The 18501-nt window shown below is 42.8% G+C and overlaps 1 protein-coding gene across 1 annotated transcript in view; it reads right to left on the bottom strand.

Annotated features, from left to right (window-relative positions):
- Positions 1-18102, bottom strand: part of LOC8039328 (protein SMG8) — a 54964-nt gene extending 36862 nt beyond the window's left edge. Inside the window, exons 1-8 of the mRNA XM_029986132.3 lie at positions 17996-18102; positions 17708-17834; positions 10780-10818; positions 10533-10655; positions 8049-8132; positions 7760-7827; positions 4394-4565; positions 1351-1439 (exon numbers count right to left, since the gene is read on the bottom strand). Of these exons, the coding sequence (XP_029841992.2) occupies positions 1351-1439; positions 4394-4565; positions 7760-7827; positions 8049-8132; positions 10533-10655; positions 10780-10818; positions 17708-17834; positions 17996-18072 (779 nt within the window). The 5' untranslated portion in view covers positions 18073-18102. The remainder of the gene's footprint in view (positions 1-1350; positions 1440-4393; positions 4566-7759; positions 7828-8048; positions 8133-10532; positions 10656-10779; positions 10819-17707; positions 17835-17995) is intronic.
- Positions 18103-18501: the final 399 nt, after the last annotated feature.

Below are 18501 nucleotides of genomic sequence, written 5' to 3'. Positions count from 1 at the left end.
AACACGCTAAAAAGCGTAGTGTCTCCCTTTTGCGACACCTGGTCCGTCTAGTCTGGAAGTCTAAGACCACCTGCGAGTTACGCGAGCAGACATGCAACATCCTCCAGCACCGTATGCATTGCCCGTGAAACGCAGACATGAAAGCCGCGCGTCGGCGACCGTTTTCGGCTACGTCCGTCTGCTATTCTGCCTCCGTCTTAAAACGTCTGCAACACTCGAACGACGCGACCATAAAGTTCTAGCGTTCCATCACGCACGAGCCACAGTCCACTACATGCGTATGTCAGCATATATCGATGTGCGTTATTAAGCGACCGAAACGACTAAAAACAATCAACAAAATAAATATGCGGTCCTTCCAGCTTCATTGCTCTTGTTATTTTTTTTCACAGTGCATCCGCGAGCAAGGTGGGTGAGCATCATGACGCACAATTAAAACGGGACGTAAAAATATTCGCTTTGGTGGGCCAGGTGCACTGCAATATTTAAGAGCTACTTGCCTTTCGAGGCAAAATGACGGGAGCATACCTAGACAAACTCGATGCGAGCTGAACGCCTGATTGCCTCCAACTGAATAGCTCGCAAATGCTTACCTGTGTAAGTACCTTCCCGGTATTGAAACCGTGGTCACTATCACGATGGTTGCACAGTTCACAGGGCGGTGGGGCCGCTTTTACGGGAGCCCACATCTTTATTCAGCACCAACACAAGCAAAGAGAGAAATCAAGCCAGATCAATGAAAATAGTTGATCTGGGACGCTAGGCTTAGGTAAGTCCCGCTACGAGAACAAGCATCCACACAGCGCTTCCGAAGGCACGACATGCGAGTGCGTTGTCATGTGGTCGTTTTTTATATTTCGCGAGCTTTCTTTCTAGGCTAAAGTATAAAGTGCGCAAATTGCATCATGTAGAAGACACCTTATTTGGGTATTTCCTAATGCGCTCTACAACTCTCCAATTTGCACTTCGGCTCTTCACCAAATAATTAAACAGCGAGGTAATGAGCCTTAATGAAATAACTGGGTGCACTAAGAAAAATTTGTGCACTTCTGTATGACGCTTCTTAACAATGTACACTTGATATCACTCCCACAAAGTGCATAATTTTTTTTAAAGTTTGGTGCAAGTTATTTGGGACACTATATTCTGTGAAACCTTGCATATACATTCGGGTTATTACAGTAAATAGTTTTGTGGAAACATTGTAGCAATAAAAAACATGTAAAAGCTCAACTACTTTTGGCAGTTATCTGGTAAACGCCACAGAAATTTTGAATGGTGTTTCTGTAAATGAACTAGCAGCATGCTGATGTAGTCATGGCTCTGCACAATCTATAGTGAAGGTTTCACCTGATGTTTGTGATGACTCTGCTCTTCCGAAGTATTCTGTACACCTGGTCCTCTAATGAGTGCTCCAATTTCTTGATGGGGGAGAGTTTCTGGAAAAGAAACACAAGAGCAGCCCACACACAATAATATGAGGAAGGACAGACCCCATCTTGCTCATCCTTCAGTGCAGGGATTCTCAAACTTCTTGATTTTGAGGAATCCCTCCTGATACCCGCATCAATCTGGTAAGGCAGCGCAGAAGCCAGTGATGTGATTGGCCTAAACCGACTTGGAGCACCTTTTGGAGCAGCCAAAACAGTGTTTTGGAGCAGCAAAAGTGGCCTTTGGAGCAGCCAAAACAGTGTTTTGGAGCAGCTAAAACAGTGTTTCGGGGCAGCAAAAGTGGCTTTTGGAGCAGATATTCCTAGAAAAATAAGAATATTTATTTCAAGTGGTGGACAAGCGAAGGTCAGATTGCTCACCGCAATAAACCAATTATATCAAGTTAGACCACCTCGAAGTCTTTTAACATGTAACTGAAATGCCAATGACATTACACATTTTGCAATGCTTCAGTAAATAAAAACCAAACTCCACATATTAAAATTTATTTGAAAATGACCAGCTTAGTAGTAAATATCACAGTAACATAACTACTGCCGTGCAATGCGAAATTATCGCGCGAGCGGAGATGGCTGTTTGATCGAAACCGCTCCGTCGCCAACTGGTTACCGAAATTGTATGCAAAATGTAACTGTCGAGCATTAGACAAAAAACAATCCAGCGGCACGTACGTGCTTGCCAGGTCGGCAGGCGATCGAGGTACAGGCTAAGCACAGGAGAAAAAAGACCCTCAGCGCATCGATGCAAGACATCGCGAGCCAGGGTCAAAAAGTGCTTGGAGCGCTTTGTGCAATGACTGAACTCGAGGCAAATAAGCTCGTTGTGCGGGTTCAGTGTGCAGACATTGCCTTCTTTGCTTTAGCTCACTTCTCTTGACCAACTTCCTTTCGCGGCAGATTTTTCACGTACCGGGGTCCGTCTCGAAAGAAAGCCTACCAAGAGAAACCTAGGTAATCAATACTTCGACACAGCAGTTTTTCAGCTAAAGAGATTTTTGTAGTAGCGTATTAAACAAAAAAAGGGATGTTGATGAACTGGCAGTCCTTACGTTTCAGTTTAGAAAGCGCCATGTCTGCAGCGACGTGAGATGGCAACACACGACGTCGCGCGACCACGGTGACTGGCAGGCAGGGACCAAATATAGTTAGGCCACGGCCGTTGCTTTTAGGAGGAAGTATTTCAGCTCATAAAGTACCTCCCGCCGCGCAAAAACATGGTTTCGTTTCACAGCATGACGGCATGGCTGGTGCCCAATATGCTAGCGTCGTAGCGTCCGCATACGCCCGCGTCTATCGTTGAGAAAATTTTAAAAAGACGCGAGACGAGAGATAGCGGGGAAAACCATCCAAGACCGGATGAACGATTGATGCAGGGTACTTTATGTCGGGCGGCCGCTTGCGCCACCTAGCTCATGTGTGCTCAATTACGGTACTCAGTTTTGTTTCGGTTTTCAAAGGCGACCAAAATTAGTCCTTTGGCGCAGGCTTGGCGCAGATTACCCATATTTTGGCGAAATGTAGCAGGATGTAGCAGGGTTAGCCCCTTGGCGCAGCTTGGCGCAATTGGCGCAGCAATCACATCACTGAGAAGCCCACAAAGCTTGTAAACAATAATGCACACATACTGGGGGCTGTTTGGCTCATAGTTATATGCATCAATGGATGGCTCAGATCTGCTATGATGGTGCTTAATCTGGAAAAGCTTTACTTGGGGGCAGGGACAGTTGAGAAAATTTGGGAGCTCAGCTTGAGGAACCCATGAGGGTACTCTGGGAACAGAGTTTGAAAACCCCTGCTTTAATGGAACATGCTAAGGGCCCAGCAGAAAGCCTGCTTAACCATCACTTCACCTCCACCTAACTATCAGATCATTAAAACAAATCCGTAAAGCATACATTTACAAACATAAAAGTGGCGAAGTGAAACAAAGGAAATTGTAAGAAGGAATACAAAAAAGAAAGTATAAAAAGACATTGAAAATAAATAAAATAGTTTCAAAGGCTCGAGCAGCATGACTTCCCCACTTTCTTTTCTTTCCATCCTAGAAAAAGCAAAGCTCTTAGAAAAGGTGTATCTTTCATATACATTGAAAACCATTGCTATTTGATGCCCATATTGATGCAAAGAGTAAAGCCAGAAACAATGGGGGGGGGGGGGGGGAGGGGGGGGGGGGAGATTCATAACACTGGCTGTAAAAAACAAACAAAAAAGAAAGAACACTATGTATCCTCGAATGATGCGTGACAGCCATTGAAAAGCCTGTTCAGATCCAATATTTGCCCTCTTTATAAAGACCACTTTATAAAACTCTTTATATTCATATCCATCTCAGTTGAAATTGGAGCAACAATTACAAATATCTTACATCGGCAAACTTCTCAGCCTATGGCATGATGGGTGGAACATCCCTATAGGCCAGATCTCATTCATAAGTGCTGACTCACGCTTGGGCTTATTAATCAAAATGCAGGTTCACAAACTCAAACTTTTATTTACCCTCAGATTTAGCAGTGCTATAAATTTCACACAATGCTATTGCTGCTCACAGACCGTTGTGGAACGACCAAGCTACAAAAACAAGAGTTTAACTGGCAAAAGCCCAAAAGGAGCTTTCAAATTTGCACTTCAATTTCACAGGTCGGGTGCAACGAAAAGTAACTACAGCAAAGTCATTTCCAATTCTTACTGACCTCAGCATGCACAAACAAAACATTTCCCTTTACAGATTTTAGAACTTCTGGATTTCTACTAGGTAGTCCCCTAGATGTCAATGCTTCGATAGATGCAATTTGAACCCCCCACCCCTAGAGCTGAGCAGTAAGGAACTGTAGCATTTCTAGGTCGAGGCACCTCCCTCGTCCCAAAGTCAATCGGATGAAACGAAAATAAATAACATATGTTGTCGCTACGAGGCTTCACAACAACACTGTGCATTCTCCTACCGATGGCTTGGTCTTGACCCGCACCTCGAGAAGCTCCGAGCTGGTGCCTTCCAAGGGGCAGCTGAGGAACACAAACAGGACCCTCGGCGAGCAGGGCCGGCCATTCTGCACCCACTCCGAAGACACCGGAAGGGCCTTAAGGGCATCTGTGATGGACTGGAGACACTTCTGCCTGCGAACGTGGAGGCATAGTATTCATCAACCTTTGCATATCGCATATTCACCCGTACGATCATTAAAATATTAGGGGGCGTGTTGAAAAGAAACTGGGAGGGTGAATGCCCGTGCGTACACCCTAATAGTAGGGGGCTAGGCTTACGCAGGCGAGGGGAGGGGAATTAAAACTGGTTTCACCGTAAACAAAAAGAAAAGCTGACGACTACAGTGAAACCCGTTTAAAACGAACCCACGTATAGCGAATTATTGTCAATATCGAACTCACGAAAAATTTAAATAAAAATGCACGTAAGAAGTACTTGTGATAACGGACAACATATTGGCTATATCGAACTATTTCCCCTAAGCAAGGCTTCCAAAAACGCGCAAACAATCGTCTTCTAGCCCGTCCCTTCCCCCTCCTCCCCCCAAAAAAAATTGGAAAGAAAGTAAGTTGCAAAAGATCAAATTGCAAACACAATTGAGTGAAGAGAAGTGATTCAGAAGGGGAAAAAGCTAAAAAAGACACTGCACACACGCAAAGAAAAAGAAATGTTTCATCCCAAAACCGTTGTCCACGAAAAGAAGCGGTTCAGAAGGGAAAATAAGCTAAAAAAACAAACCCTAAACGCAGGCAAAAAAAAAAAGCTTTTTAGCGCGTTGTTACAAGGTGGAAGCGAAGAGATGAGAAAAGAAGAGAAGCTCTCACCTTACAACGAACGTATCGTGGAAGTTCGTTGTAAATGGTTTTTGCTATATCGAATTACTTGCTATATCGAACTTATCGTAGCGTTTCCTGCTGTTCGTTATAAATGGGTTTGACTGTATTAATCTTGAAAGGAATTTATTTATTCATTTATTACGACAAACCTCTTTTCGTCATTTCTGGACTAGAAGTAAAATTAAACAAGCTTGTAATGCCACAGGCTTTGTCGTGCTGCTTTGCAGCAGTTTTTTTTTTTTTTTCCCCGGTGTCCAAACTCGATTTTATTTTGGGAGCAAATAAAAATATTTATCTGAATCATTACCTAGAAATGAAATACAGTCAAACCAACTTTCACAACTTTCTTATAAGAATTTGTGATGACAAAAAACCTGATCCTCCTTCCAGATTGGCAATGCAGACCGAACCTCACCAATTTCTATATGCCAAGTTATTGGTGCAAGAGAAGCGGCCACAGAGTTTGAACGTCGAGACAACACGCACTGAAAAACAAAGGTGCACCATGATGCTATCAACGATGATAGATGGCAGTATAGGCTACCACCATTCGTTATCTTCAAAAGGAAGTCTCTTCCCAGGGACAAGTTTTTGAACGGCATCCAGAGCCGTGTTAAGGGGCGACACTGGCCAGAAAAAAAATTCTGCAAAAAATGTTGATTTTGAAAAATGGCATACTGTAAACGACTTAATTTTCGCGGGTTCAAATTTTCGCGAATCGAGCCAAAGCTGAAAATTTGAAATTATTCCCGGGTTCTAATTTTTGCGAATCGAGTGTAGCTTTCGTAGCGTTCACGTATTGCCCGAATTGTTTGCTGGACATATTTTTCGCAAATTGTAGGCGATTCGCGAAATTTTCAAAAATTAGGTCCACGCGAAAATTAAGTCGTTTACAGTATTTACATCCACCAACATCTAGAGAGTATTCCCAGAACTTTTCATTAGTTTGCACTGCATAGTTAATTCTTTATAAATTATTTTCTGTCCACCGAAGCTAAAGAAAAGGTAGGGTTTGGAGCACTTTGAATGCATTTTTCTCCGTTCCACTTTTTGGTATAAATTCCATTTTAGTCAATGTATCATTTGATAGTGGCAATGCATGTCTTTTCTGAAAACGGACGTCTTTTCTGAAAAAAATGACCACATCTCCACATGGTGAATGATGTTGATTGGGGTGAAGCTCTGGTGGTGTCGATACACTGAGCCGCAGCATGCCGAGCTTTTCCTTTGTTTTCATCAATGTCAGAAAGAGAATGCGTGGTATGGAACAGGGTTATAAATGCATTTGAGCATTTGACCGCAGCGCCCTCTCGTCTATAAACGTTGAGCCAATGCATGCAAAGTTTAACGCGATTATATACGCATTTGACCGCAGCGCCCTCTCCTGTATAAACGTTGAGCGGCTGCATGCAACGTTTCATCCCTGACATCCCCAGCTCTTGAGTTACTACCACATCTCAGAGCCCCCTACTCGGTCCGCAGTCGTGGCCGAGTGGTTAAGGCGATGGACTAGAAATCCATTGGGGTCTCCCCGCACAGGTTCGGGTCCTGTCGACTGCGCAAACATTTTTTATTTTTTAAGAAGACAAATGGGATGGCAATCGATGTGAGCACGGGCGCCGGACGGACAAGGCTAGACCCTAAGGAGCTTCGCCCTAAAAATGCTGACATTGTGTCGAAGACACAGAAGACCAAAAAGTTGACCAATTTTGCAGAAGAGAAAATTGATAGAAATAAATAACTTTTTACAAAAACCTTTGCATAGCCACACCTCCTAGGCATTCTGCTACATACCTAGCGAATAAATATCTTGAATATTGTGATAGTTTTCTGACGATAGATTAACTAAACAATGTGGGCGTGTCGCTGATAGAAGCTGCTCTAATTTCATTCCCACTTAACCGACACACCTGAAATTTTATGCACCCGCTAGCATGACCACCAGCCTACCATGTAAATTTCATTACTTTTAAGAGAAGGGTTCAAAAGTTGACCCTCCCAGGGGGTGTGTCCCCTTAAAAGGAAAGGGGTGAATGTCACTGGAACTGATGCTGGACTGGATCGTGACTGTGTGAGAATGGCGGTCGGATGCCCTTCTTCTTCCATCGCTTCTTGCGCTTGGCAGCTTTCGGGATCACCTCGCAAACAGTGTTTGCCGCAAGTTTGGAGCTATGCATTAACATTGACTTTAACTGTAGTTCTGTTCTGGCAAATCTTTCAGTGTTTTATGCTATGAACTACTAGAGGCATTGAATGACACACCCCTAATAATGTCTTTGACCAAACAATGAGAGTTTTTAGCACTTCTTTGCATGCTGCAAGTTTGTAAGTCATATACTTTCATGCAGAAGGTTATATAAATAGCTAGGTGAGCAAAGAGGCATGTAGAGTTTGAAGTAGGGTGGTGATTTGGGCCAGTTGGTAACAGTTGTAGAGTTTATCTACAGCACCTCAAAATCTAGAGCAGCCAGAGGGCCCCTTTTCATTACCTGATGTTGTCCAGTGTCCGAAACAGGTGCACATAACTGACGTCCAATGTTGCGGTCGGATGGACAACCTGGGAAAAGTGTAAAATGATATCAGGTCCCCTTAGCAAATCATTTCGTTACAACTCTTCGTGACGTTCTAGATTTAGAAACCAGCCCGTAAAAGACATCACAGATACTAAAGCTGTCAAGGTAAAAGACATTACAGATACTAAAGCTGTCAAGGCCTCAGTGTTTGCTTGCCCGATTCCTGAAACGTGCAATTGAAATCCTCTCATGGAAACACACATACCAGTACAAGGTGGGACACATGGAACAGAAACAGCAGAGACTGTGCTACTGTGCAGTGAAGATCACTCCAGACATCGAGGAAGCTCTGAAAAATGGTCCACAGAAAAAAACAGCAAGAGCGTAAACGACTTTGTCAAGCATACCATCGTTAGGAGATTAAAATGACAACTTAAAAGCCGACCCTTTTCCATTCTCTTTCAATTCCCCACTAATCTCGCAGTCAGGAACATGGAACATTTTCTTTTTATAAAGATCCTCTTTCCCTTTCCAAATAAATCTGGTGCAATTCCGAAAAGCTCAGAATGCATCACATGTTTATATGGGAAACATTGTGGTGGAAGCATTTACTTTTTTCTCTATACAGTATAGACCACTTAGAACATAACCGCTTATAGTGCAGGACCGGGTATAACGCGGCTTTCTTAAACCACCGGTTCGCCTCCCATAGAACTCCATGTAATTACATACCGCTTAAAATGCAGGCGCGCGAAGGGAAATACCGATTATAGTGCGGTTTCTCGAACAGCCCGCCGACCGCGCCGACACTAGATAACGGCGCTAGCCGCGAGCGGCACTCGTGGGGCAAGGAGGTTGCTCGAAGAAGCGGGGAGAAAGGGAGGCTTCAGTTGCCATAGCGACGGAGGGACGCATGCATGTGTCGTTCACGTGCGTGCGTGCGTGCGTCCCTCTACTGTGTTGGAAACAACCGCAACGACAGACCAATCGCAGGTTGAGGAGAAGTGTTCGCACGCGTTGCATGCCGGTCGCGGGCCGGCTGCTTCTATCCGCGAACATGGCGTCGGTTGTGATCGTCGACGTAGACGGCGTGGTGCACGACCAACCCATTATAGAGTTGGTCGTGGCGTGGTGGAAGCTCATCATTCCACGTAAAAGCGCTATCCTTGACTGTGAATTTTCGTTGTGTGTCGCGATGATAACCCAGCACGTACTAGAAGGGAAGATCCACCTACTCGTGCGGCGATGTTGTGGCGGCACTCTCAAGACGGCAGAAACGCCCGTGTCGTCGTGTTTGTTTACATCGACTACAGTGGTGCTTTCTAAACATTTGTGTTTTCGACCATCGCCCGGATTTCTTATTTGGAGCATTTCGCGCCTGTGCTCAAGTTGAAGGTATTACTGGCGCGTACCGTATAAAGGATGCGAATTTTCACGCGTTTTCATCGCCGGAGAAAAGTGATTAGAATTAGCATTCCCGAACGCTCGCAATGTCCGTCCGCAGCCCGCGACGCCGTTAAAAGGCTGCGCCAGGCAAAAGTCGCTCATTTCTTTCAAAATGCGTGACACACTTGAGAGAGAAGTGTACTAGTCTGGTGAAATAAAGACTTTCCTCAAACTAAGCTAAGAAAAAAAAAAAAAAAATTCACTTGACAAGTAGCGCATTGTTTCGTCTATTCTTCCTGTTGTCCCTGTTTTCTGGCGCTTTTCTAATCTAAGCTTTATTTTTCATCTAACATAAAATAAATTCTTTTACAAAGGTAAGTTGTCTGATGGCATGTATTTTGGCCTAAAAAAAAATGATGTTTTGGTTATAGCGCGGTACCGCTTATAGTGCGGATTTTCGTTCCCGCGACATACGTTATATGCGGTCTACACTGTATAGAGCAATTCTTCACTATGTAACGATTACAATTCCATGTTTTCAATGTTTATTTTTTTGTTCAACTTTTTTTTTTCTGGGGTGGGGGGTATTTTTTTTTTAATTTTGTATTTTCTGTGTGAATTGGTTAAGCTATAACCAACATACATAAAAAACACAGAATCTGTAAAAAAATACCCCCCTCCCCCCCCCCCCAAAAAAAATATTGAAGGCAAAAAAATAAACACAGAAAACACGGAACTTTAGTTATGATGCAAACTACCCTGGCAAACTATTTCAATCTTGAAGCTCAAGTAACAAGAGAGAGACAAGCCAACATAGGCCCATAATAAATCCCCAAGACCACAAAAAAAAAAAAATTTATTTATTTTTATACATACATACAACGGAAGCTAGCCTGCCTGAGTGGGCGTCTGGTGTCTCAGCTGTAGATGAGCAATTTAGCCAGTGCGGTACAACCGCTAGCTAGCCTTAGGGTCTTTAGTGTGCATCACCCAGTTGTGATACACGACCGCACGTCAGTACGATGCTCATCCAGATCGAAACGGGAAGTGGTGGGGATTGAACCCAGGATCCCTGAATTCTGGAGCACAAGCTTTCACTTGACGTGCTCCAAGCTGGTGTGCACTAGCCCACTCAACCAACGATCCCCCAAAAACAAACGAGAAAGACAAACATTCATGTTGTCTTTTTGTTTAACACAGTTTTCTCAGCCTGAGGTATCCATCATGTACACTAACCAGGCAGGAGACAGGCTATGCTTGAGAAAGGTTCCACACATTGGCATGAACCTGTTCTATGTTTTTGAGGATGGGGCTCTGTGAAAACAAACAATTCATTGGATAGTACTGAAACATCAAGGCCCACCTTGTCTTTCAGGTCCTGTTCCATTCTCTTGCAGACTTGCACTAAGCAAGCAGAGTCAAATGCACCAAAGCAGTATAGAAAGATGACACGACCCTCTCGGTGATAGAAGCCTTCAATTTTGAACTGCAAGTGTACAACAAGAGGCTTTAGAAAGCAACTTGGAGACAAACACAAATAAATATTGCTGCTTCTGCTGATCAAAGCTAAAAAAGTCCATCGACTGAAATAAAACCATAAGTGTACTCACATTGTCTTCACCAATCTCCTCATCAACTCCCAATTCAGGCTTTGTGAGAAAAAAATAAAATCGCAGATAAGAAACATAAAAAGATTGGTCAGTTTACATTGCTATGGCCTCAAAATAATGTTGGAACAGCTGGCTGTCTTCTCAAAATAAGTTCACTAAAATATTTTCAAATTCTGTATATTATATAAATACAAACTTACATTTGGGTTAGTTAGTTCATCATTTGGCGATAGAGGTTACGAGTGCAAACAAGACAAGGACAAATCAAAGCACACATTCAACAGGAACCGGCATTGTACAACAGCCCGTCCTTGGGTTGTATGAGTGCCTTCAATTATCTGCGCTTTGTCCTTGCTGTGAGCACCAGTCCTGATCGTGTGTATGCAACTGTTTGTCCCTGTCTTGTTCAGATTGTTTAGCTTTATTGTAAATTACTCTTTTTTCCATGAGCTCAGTATGCAAATTTGACCCCGCCTAGAATTGTACTCTGGTAAAAATAGCTGATAACAATACGATGCATGCACAAAGGTGCCGGTGGTGAATCAGGTATTATTATCGGGGACACCAGAAACTCCCTAAAAAGATGCGAAAACCCTCGAAGTCCCTCTCTAGGGTGACAGGGTTTTTCGTCAACCGTCGAAGTATTAATCACCTGAAGGACAAAAGGCAGGTTAGCATTCACATTAGCTTTGTCTGGTGTGCTTTACAAGGCAACAATGAAGGTTCTGTAGCACTAGTCATGTAGGATTTTGTAACCAAGTGCAAGTGATTTTAGGGGAAAACTTCTTATGATATTCGTCACTGTGGTCAAAAGTAAAAGACAGAGAAGTGAAGAAGTTCTGCCTGAATATGAAATGTTTTCTTGCACTACCAGTTGTCCGTCTCTAACAGTAAGAAAGAGAATATGTTGGCTTCTTGCTAGGTTTATACTTTGCTACTTTACACCCTTTGCACAGACTACAGTCAATCTCCACCTTCCCTGGGACTGCATGATCTGCAGGATTGCAACGCTGCAATTGATAGTATGCATTCTTTTGTACTAGCAAATTAAAGTGATCCTAACAGTTGAAAAAAATTTGCATCTCGTCATTTTTATGTTGTTTATCATGTCCCGGAGAATAGATAAAACGTCTCCTTCATTAAAAAAAAGTTGTGATTCCGCTGCACAATCGCAAAGCAAAGTCGAGTTTTTTCCCCCCCCTGCAGCCGCGAATGGCAGCCGAAGGAACTACGGCAAGAAGCTTACGCGAGCTCACTCGGCTCTAAGCTGCAGCATAACGCCCGTTGATGTCAGCAGAGAGAGGGAGAAAAAGCGTCCTCCGAAAAGGCACATGGCACTACGAATTACGCCATTAGGAGTGCAACCAGGTGTGACCCCAAAGACCAAGAGTGAGTCGAGGGGTGCCAGAAATGTGAACATTTATCTTTCTTTTTAGTACACAACAACTTGGACACGCAGGCAAAATCAGTTTTCTGTTCTTTACTTCAGAAGTGTCAGAAGGCAATTTCCACAAATTTTTTACCCAAGACCGGGAATTGTTGCACCCCTTCCTTTAATATGCAATATGACCTAGCTACACTTTGGCAGGAGGTGTCAGTGAAGGTATGGAATAAAGTTGTTGAGGTAGGCACATGTCCCAACTCATGGCTTATTTTATTTCAAATATATCACTCATACAACTCACACAACACACACAATCATGCACATTCCTATTGGGTAATGTGTATTTTTGTGCATTTATACTGATGGTCAGGGCCGGCATTAGGAAGGGCGAGCGGGGCGGCAGCGCCAAGCCCCGCACAGGCACCAGGGCCCCGCAGCCGCAAAAGGGGGCCCTGCACATCCCCAAACCAATAATAAAAAAAAATTATATATACGTATATATATATATATATACACACACACGTTTTGTTGTTGTTTGTATGCGTCCGTGACAGACACTAGGAACAGAGGAAAAAAGGAAAGAAAAAAATTTCCTTTTTTTTTTATGCACGTTAGTTTATTATGTAATTTATGTCACAAACTCCAAGAAGGAGGCATGTAAACACATCAGTCGCCCACCTTGTCTCTCCAGCCAATTTACTGGTTCGGGTATTTTTCGTTTGTGTGCATATCATCTATAATTTGCTAAATGATCAGTATGAATTTCGACGAAGGATGCTCAACAGTGACACGACTTATTTGCACTATTCATGAATTCGCTTAGATTACAGAGAAGGGTGGCCAAGCAGGTGCTACTCTTTTTTAGATTACGCAAAGGCTTTGATGAAGTATTGCTTTTTAAACTACCCTATAAACTTAAACAGCTACTACAACATGATTGTCTTTTACGATGAAGGGATTCCTACCTTACGAATCGTCAAAAGTATGTTACTGTTGGTAATGCAGAATCTGTACAATAACCCGTTCTTTCAGGAGTATCCCAGGCTCGGTACCCGGTTCTTTGCTTTTTTGGAGTTTATTAATGATCTGCGGGTTGACACGCCCTCATTACAGTGTCGTTTATTTTGCTGATTTTGCCGACTATTGTGGTTTGTTTTCCGAAGTGTCGCGTTCTACCGATCAAAAATTGTCTACGCAATAACCTTCATTCGGTATTTTCCTGGTGTAAATGGGAACAAATGAATTCAAATGTCAAGAAATGTGTGCAAATGACATTAACACTGAAAAGGTGTCTACTTTTGTTTGCATACGCTATCAACTGTGTGCCTTTAAAAATGCACACTTCATAAAAGAATCTAGGTGTGACCATTACGTCGAATTTGAGTTGGTCTCTTCATATTAAAAATACTATAGCTATTGCATCCCAAAGTTATGGCCTTAATGCAGGACAATGCATCATTGTACTTCTGAAATGAAAGCCGTGGCAGACATGTCTTAAGTCGTCCTTTACTGAAATATACAGACACACTATGAGACCCACATTCCCAATAATTTATTGACCAATTGGAAGGCATTAAAAAAAAGGCACTACATTTTATTTATAAAGTTTACGACATTATGAAATGTATGATAAGTCCGTGTGATCCTATACCGTATCTGGGCTACCAAACCCCAGTTATTTACTCGCAGAAAAGCAAAGCGACATAATACATGGTAAGATTTGCTTGAAGTTCGAGGGCTATCTCAGGTACAAAAACATAGAAAACTAACCCTTGAGTTTCAATGCAGAAAGTGCAATTTTAAATATTATTTTTTTCAGAGGTCTGTTTACGACTGGAACGGCTGGAAATGCAGCATTGCTACATTTGGCAATAAACCTACTTCCATACTGCATTTGAATTTCTACATTTGAATTTTTAGCTAGTACTCTTGATGAGTTGTTTTAATTATAAGTGAATAATCATCATGTCGAATATTATTTCTTGCTAGAATGTAGAATGTAAGTTTATGTATTTCGTAATAATTTCCTGCCGTAATATTGTATAATGCTCAATGCTTTGGCTGGGTAAAAGTCGGCTGGCAGTATCCTTCAAATAAATATTTCTTCACAAAATGTGACCGCCACTTTTTATATATTTTTTTTTTCATATTTGTAGTTCTTACATTTGAACACTACCACATGTGTATGTATGTATATATAATGATATGATGTATAATTAAAATTTTCTCGCACCTATTTAACTTTTCATCTTTTCTTCACTTTTTTTTTTTGGGGGGGGGGGGGGGGGGGGGCGGCCTGAGTTTTGCGTAAAGTTCTGCATTTTCGGTTTCTACTTCTTTTTTTTAATTTGGTGTACTTTTTTGGTGTTTAAATTAAAGTTAATCTTTTTTTTTTCAGTGTATTTTTGTTTCTATAAAAGTTTACAGGTTTTTTTTCCGGTGAATATGAAAGAAACACCATCGAACATCAGATCAGATGATTCTTGGAGCTGTGATATTTGTGATCCCTCAAAGAATAATGGCACATATACATACGTGGTCTTCGCTACAACTTCCGTCAGGAAACACCTCAAAATCGCGGAATTTGCAGGCGTAATCTTCAGCGCGCTTCTTTTTCCTTCCCATTCTGACGACGTGACCAACTGAGGTGATGACCGTACAAAAACCAGCGGGATGGCAAAAACAAAAATCCATTGTATTTATGTTTTTAACCACAAGGAAGTTTGAGAGAGGGTGTTAAGAAAGGTATTAACGGGTTTCCTCGATGTCCTCTGAAGTGCATGAAGCGAAAAACCTTATACTAACCCATATCCAAACTTTTTTTTTAGGACCGCGAACTTGACACACTAAGCCCGATCACAGAAAGGACACAGATGTCCCAATAAGGCCAATCCAAGACCTCTTTTGTCGCATGGTGAACCTTGGAAGAGGGCAATCACGAAGACGTCACACAATGTCGAACCTTGCAAAGCCCCCTCTCTCTCTCTCACTCTCTCTCCCCCACCTCCCCCACCCACCTCAACGCAGCCCTAAAAAATGGACCTTTTTCGGTTAAAACCGAATTTTAGAAAACGGATTAGACGTCCTTTTATCGGTTTAAACTGAAAAGGCCGTACCCTAGTTTTGCGTTACTTAATGCCGGCCCTGCTGATAGTTGATATTTTGCCTGAGTTCATGTGACTAATTTTTCATGAATCAAAGGCAATTCGCAAAGCTCACGAAAATAAAGATGTAGAAAAAATCAGGGTGTCAAAAAAAATTAGGGTGTCAAACTGAAACTTTTTTTGTTCCGGTTCAAGGAAAACAGTTCAGCTTCGGTTCAGCTCTGGAGTGAAAAAAAAATAAAGGTTCAAACCGGTTCCTACTCATATGCTATAAAAACAACTGACAGCAGAAGATAAACTATGAATATTTTATAAAAGTTTTACATATAGAATGCAAAGGCTCACATTACTGTGTGGAGCGAACGTGCTAGTGGGGCACCTCGGGACGTGGGTGAAAGCGCAGTTTAATATCAGGCAGCTGACCGAAGAAGCAGGACGTCGTCATGCATATCCGGAGAAAGACGGCACCTCCGAGTCGATATAATAAACTTCAGTGCAGAAAAGGCTTGCTCCACGCCAACCTGCGTCAGACACTCCCAGGGCTACTTGCGCCAATGCGTAGAGTTCTGGATGGCGTTCTCTTCTCTCCCCCCAAAACGGCAACACGCTAGCGTCCTTTGAAAGCCGCGGCTCCTTCGCTAGCAATGCTCAGAAGAGCCGTGCGCCTTGATGTTTGTGTTTCCGATGAGAAAACGTTTTGGTCCTTGTTGTCTCTGCTACCAGAGATCAAAGCTGTTTTCTGTAGCTGTAACTATTGATTGAATTCCCCCTCCCCTTCCTAATGCTAGATTTTAATTTCGGACAGATTATTAAATCCGCCGAGTTATTTTAAAAGCAGATTGGATCCGCCACAATATGGCGACTAGTGCAGGTTCTAAAATATCCATCGGCCTTTCTATCGCTTTCTTATCCGATCAGTTGTACAATGAAATCGAGGCGTTTGAAATAAATTGCACACAACTCTACAAAATGGAAGACAAGAAACACCAAACAGAGCTCAGACAATGCCAAAACAAACAAAGACAAAGAGAGGTATAGACAACACTAGGCGTGTTGTCTATACCTCTCTTTGTCCTTGTTTTTCTTTCTTTTTTTGCGTTTAGTCCGAGATGAAAAACCAACCATCCAAACTCACCCTTTCGCCAAGATACAGGCTCATTAGCAGGTCACTTTTGCTGACATACGATTTGAGTATGTTCTAGTGATAAATTTTCTTTGATGAGCCATTTCCGGTCCCCAAGAAAAGGTTGAGATGAATGTAGGCATTTGTTTAAGAAATCATAAGACCAGAAATTCCGGAGAATTTATGATTACTGTGCTCATTTCGTTTGAGTTCTCGAGACAAACTTTATAAATTATGAAGACAACCGTTATGTGAAAACCTGATAATGGAACGTTATAGGGCTTTCCGCTGCCTATTTTTCTCGCTTTTTGACTTCACATATGAATGAAACACCGCAAAAATAATTTTTCAGTTTTGCCCAGCAACGAAAGAATAATTATTACGGTCCGGTTCCACTCCAACTAGCGCGAAAATAATTTTTTTTATTACTTTTCGGTTTACTTTTTTGGTTACTGTGTTTTTCACCACGCCTTTTTCACGCAACCCGACTTTGCGTATGAACCGAAAACCACATGGAAACAATATCGGTTCCGCTCCGGAGCGAAAAAAATTATTTTGCTCAGGTTCAACTCTGGTTCGGGCGAAAATAACTGTCTTTTCCAGTTTTCGGTTCACGGTTCGGGTTCGGTTCAACACCCTGGAAAAAATCAGGTCGTTTACAGCACACAAACTTAATTCTGACTTGAGAAGGACTCTTTGTTCCCTCAGATATCATTGAGAATGCCTTGACGTTTTCAATACTAACTTTGCTTTTTCCAAACTCTTCAGAGTTTGTTGCACGATAAATTCTTAAGGCGGAACAGCTCTGCCTGTGAAAACATTAGACAGAAATGACCATTGAGGCTCTAATGGTCGGCCTACGGCTGCCAGGTTGAATGGCAGGAGGTTCAATCGAGAGATTTCAAAAGCCGGCCCGGATTTACAGTGAGCTGCCCGGTGCCCTTCAAGCATGAGACAATACAACCACAAAACGTTTGATTCTGTTGGTTGGCACTGCGCTTCAAGTTTTCTTCGTTATCACGTACGCGTCTCGGTGATTTTCACGGGTTTTACAGTGCACTACATTCAAGAGCCCATTCAGATTTCAATTCCTCACTGTCCCTCCCTCTCTCCCCCTATCAGGATGAGAACAGCAGGGCGCCACTTTAAGATGCCTCCAGCACGCGCTCGTCGCTTTCGGTCGTGCTTCGGCTGCGTGTGCACGCTCGAGGCTCACGTGACGCCGAAGCACTGGCGAAAGTAGCAAGCTCGTGTTGGCGGCGGGACAACTGAAAGATGTGCTCATCGTGTCGGCGACTCGGCATCATACGGTCTTACCTCGAGTACGTTGTTTCCGAGCACATCATCGATAAGGTTCGCCTTTACGCTGCCACCTTTCAACGTCGTCTTCCCAACGAACGAAACGATGCACACTTTCTCCTTCAGAGCAGTAGATAACTCCGGCCTAGAGAATACGATAAAAGAGCGCTTAGTTACAAGTGAAACCAACGACTCTGTCAACATTCTTTTTTCGCTGAAACGTTTATGGAGAAAGTTCACTACTTATATTCTCGAAAATACAGATCTAGCTTCATCGAAATTTCACTGAATATTGAATAAACTTACAGTATTTGCTCCAAATTGGATATATTAAATCGATGACCGTACGGCGGAGGCTTCGTATGCTTCGTGGCCGGCGCCATCTTTAAACATTTCTCAGTCGGATTGGATTGGAAGACGTAGAGAAAGAAGGAGCTAGCCGCTAACCTGAGTAGGACAAAAATATTGGTTTATTGGTTTCGATTTCAGTTGCATTCTACCTGCCTCGTCAGTCAGAATACTTCGGAAATCCGGAATCAGGGCCTAAAGTCTGGGGGGTCTCAGACCCCCCTCGGTTTTAACGGATGGTCTGGGATCCTCCTTTACAGCCCCAGAATTAGTGAAATCAAAATCATATCTTGCAATAAAATAGCTTGTTTTCTGCAGGGATGTGACATTTGGGGATTAGCAATTTGAGGATGGCAGGGCAGAGTCAGCATTGGGGTTTATTTTATGTGCATCTAATACACCTCGTTAAAACTCCTCCCCCCCCCCCCCCCCCCCCTCATCCCCCACCCACCCCGACTGCAGAC

Source organism: Ixodes scapularis, unplaced genomic scaffold (assembly GCF_016920785.2).
Source record: "Ixodes scapularis isolate PalLabHiFi unplaced genomic scaffold, ASM1692078v2 PGA_scaffold1__304_contigs__length_218370807, whole genome shotgun sequence".
Taxonomy (NCBI): Eukaryota; Metazoa; Arthropoda; class Arachnida; order Ixodida; family Ixodidae; genus Ixodes; species Ixodes scapularis.
The sequence above is the reverse complement of the archived record's forward strand: the minus strand, read 5'-3'. Positions and strand labels throughout refer to the sequence as shown.